The sequence below is a fragment of the Halyomorpha halys genome, unplaced genomic scaffold (genome assembly GCF_000696795.3).
Source record: "Halyomorpha halys isolate HHAL.00 unplaced genomic scaffold, Hhal_1.1 Scaffold1324.1, whole genome shotgun sequence".
In the NCBI taxonomy this organism is placed as follows: domain Eukaryota; kingdom Metazoa; phylum Arthropoda; class Insecta; order Hemiptera; family Pentatomidae; genus Halyomorpha; species Halyomorpha halys.
Window position 1 is genome coordinate 157,584 of NW_027106083.1, and position 3,371 is coordinate 160,954.

General features: G+C 36.3%; 1 protein-coding gene across 1 annotated transcript in view; it reads left to right on the forward strand.

Annotated features, from left to right (window-relative positions):
* The window catches only part of LOC106689300 (putative ankyrin repeat protein RF_0381), a 17,649-nt gene that overhangs the window by 5,304 nt on the left and 8,974 nt on the right, over positions 1 to 3,371 (forward strand). The window contains exon 3 of the mRNA XM_067053630.1: positions 1,647 to 3,333. Within this exon, the coding sequence (XP_066909731.1) occupies positions 1,647 to 3,333 (1,687 nt within the window). The remainder of the gene's footprint in view (positions 1 to 1,646; positions 3,334 to 3,371) is intronic.

Genomic DNA, 3,371 nt, shown 5'->3' on the forward strand with positions numbered 1-3,371 from the left:
AATTTTTTTTATTATTATTATTTTTTTATTTTATTTTAGTATGTATGAGATCATTCATCACTATTACCTATTGCACACAACTGTGTGGCAGATTGTAATATCTATCAATAAATAAATCTATCAAAAAAAAAAGTCATTATACCATTTTAATTATTAATTTAATAATTAATTAAACCAAGAGCCTAATGAAGATACACATAATTTATTTATAGTCTATTCTTTAAAAAATAAATAGATTACATGTTATGGTAGAAAGACTAGGGGAAACTCAGGATTTTTAAAAATAGTATAGAATTTAAAATTTGGAATCAACTTTATTTGTGTTATCAGAAAAAGGCAAAAAACAAGCAGTATTTCCACAATATTTCACTTATTTGCCCATAACTCCATAACTGGAAAATCACGTACCGTTTTAGTTTAAAAGGTATGCATTTTGTTATCACTATAACATATAAACATGAATATTCCCAACTTCATATTATTGCGGACCAAAGTGCTTTTTTTATCGTTAACACCTTGACTGCCACCGGATTATGTCAAAACATGCTGCAGGTGCCACTTTCTTTTCATTACATTTTTATATTCATTTCAGCTTTTTTGTTTAAGATAAAATATATTGAAAAATCTGATGTAAGTCAATTAAGAGGAGTTCATCCTTTTTGTGGAAATATGTTTAAAATATATAATTATAATCATTAAATATTTTTACTTAGAAAAAATGAAATTCATGCATATATAATTAGTAAGAACTAGATAGGGTTATAACTGAAAAATACATATTATTACTAAGAATCATAATTTTATATATCCTATAAAATTAATTATATTGTATAAAAATTCATTATAAATTAATATATGATACTTAACAAATATATAGTAAAAAGTAATTTAAAAAAAAAAAACGATTTTATGCAAATTCGTTGTAAAGTTTTATACAAATCAATAAATTAAACATGATTATTAAAAAAGTCTATGTAATACAATAATTTAAAGAAAATCCATTACCAGCACAAAGGAATGATGAGGCAGTAGTGAGAGCATTTTCCAGGTAAAATACCTGGGCCGAAAGTAGTGGAACGTGTGAGAAAACCCTCCAAAATTAAATAAGTCTAATCATGTTGACGAGTTTAAGTTACACGTTTTAAGTTAAGACGAGTTAGTAAGGAACACTCAAATATCTATAAACGAATTCGTTGTGATTGGTTTCCTATCAAACAATACATGAGACGAGAGCTAATTTTACAGACGTTATTTCGACACTTGGAAGAAGAGGGTTTTTACTAGTTGTTGTTAACCTTACGACAGGACGCTTCCAAAAGTCACACCAAAAGGCGCTAGTACCAAAGTGACAGCCGTTAGAAACTCAAAGTTTTTTGTAACTAGGAAGTGGTAAATAACGACCCCGAAACTATGATCCCCCTTATCCGAAAGGAAAGTCACAAATCTCACTTGTTTATACCAAATATAGTTGACTTCTAGGAATAATATGAAATTATTGATTCATTGTACATAAAATAGATTCGTCTTTGGTACCTATATATACACATACATTGTTTATAGTTTAAGGAGTAATAGACATTTGATATAATCACTAGTAACCTTGAATGAGGATTATAAAATTTTAACTGTAAATATTTCATTTTCAGGAAAGCAGTGACGATTTGGCTCAGGAACTGGAGAAAGCTGTGGCTGAGAACAATGCCAGTGAAATTATTTCCATAGCCACTAGAGGGGGAAATGTCAACGGGTCGACTCAGTCCGGGGACAGCCTCGTTCACTTGGCAGTGAGGACTGGCAGCACTTCCTCTATAACGGCCCTCGGGTCCCTGAAGCCAGATCTCGAAGTCCTTAACGCTACTGGCTTTACTCCTCTGGACGTAGAAGCTTTTAAAAATAACAGTATTCAAGCTATCAGGGATATTATATCTGCTGGAGCAAACATCATGAAGCTATTGCCCGGAGGTAACACTTTTCTCCACATTGCGGCTGCTGAGGGCCAGAACGAAGCACTGCAGACCTTACTGCGGGCAGGACTAGATCCTAACAAAATGAACAGTCATTACATCACCCCTCTAGAGTTGGTTGTCAGAGCGGGCAATGTTCAAGGCGCGGAGATCTTACTACAAAGGATGGTTAACACCGGTACGCGAACAGAAATGGAAGAGGATCTTCTAAACATAGCTCTTGAGCCATCGAATGTAGATATGTGTAAAGTATTCATAAAATATTCTCCATATCTCAGATTCTACTTTAATAACACGTTAGTTCACTTGATAATCCGCATGAGAAATGCAACTGAAATGCTCAATGTATTAGAAGGCCATAAAGTGCCACTTAACATAAGAAACATAGATGGCCTCGCACCTTTGCATATTGCTACCGATCCATCTGTCGTTAGTAAGCTACTAGATTTGGGTGCCGATGTAAATTTTACAACAGATAATGGCGACACGGCTCTACATATAGCTTCGGCCAATAATTCTCTGGAAGTGGTAAAGGTTTTAGTTAAACGTGGTGCAGGGATAAATATACAGGATTACGATGGTGTCACTGCTCTCATGTTTGCTGCAAATAATACAAACTCAAACATATTAGTTACTTATTTATTACACAGCGGTGCAGATCTATCTCTCAAGAGCAAGCGAGGTCGCACTGCGCTTCACTACGCCGCTGAAGGGGGCTGTAGTGAGTGCGTACTAACGCTGTTGGACAATGGAGCCAAACTGGAAAATAAGGATATTAACGGAATCACTTCCTTACATCTGGCTGCACGAGGAGGGCACGTCGGTGTAGTTACCTTACTGTTGGACCGTGGAGCAGAACTAACAGCTAAGAATGATAAGGGCTCTACCCCACTCATGATGGCATCATTATATGGCCATTTGGATGTTGCTAAACTTCTAGTCGGTCGAGGGGCCTCTCTAAATGATAAGGATAACTCTGGAATGACTGCCTTAGGCCGAGCACATAATGAGGATATAAGAAATTACCTCAAATCAAAAGGCGGCATTGAGTGTGTATTAACGTTATTGAATAAAGAGGAGAGCTACGCACACACCTCTATATCTCAGGCGGCAGGAGATGGGCACATTGGCCGAGTGAAGGAGCTGTTGGACTGTGGGGCAGACCTAACTGCTAAGAGCTTTAAAGGCGCGACACCACTGATGATATCATCATTGAGGGGACATTCCGATATTGTTAAGCTCTTAGTTGAACGAGGGTCACCTCTCAATGATAAGGACGAAGATGGATACACAGCCCTACATTATGCAATAGTAGGAGGGCACGTCGGTGTAGTGAAAGAGGAGTTAGATCTTGGAGCAGATATAACAAGTAAGGACAAATGGGGCTATACACCCTTACTACAAGCA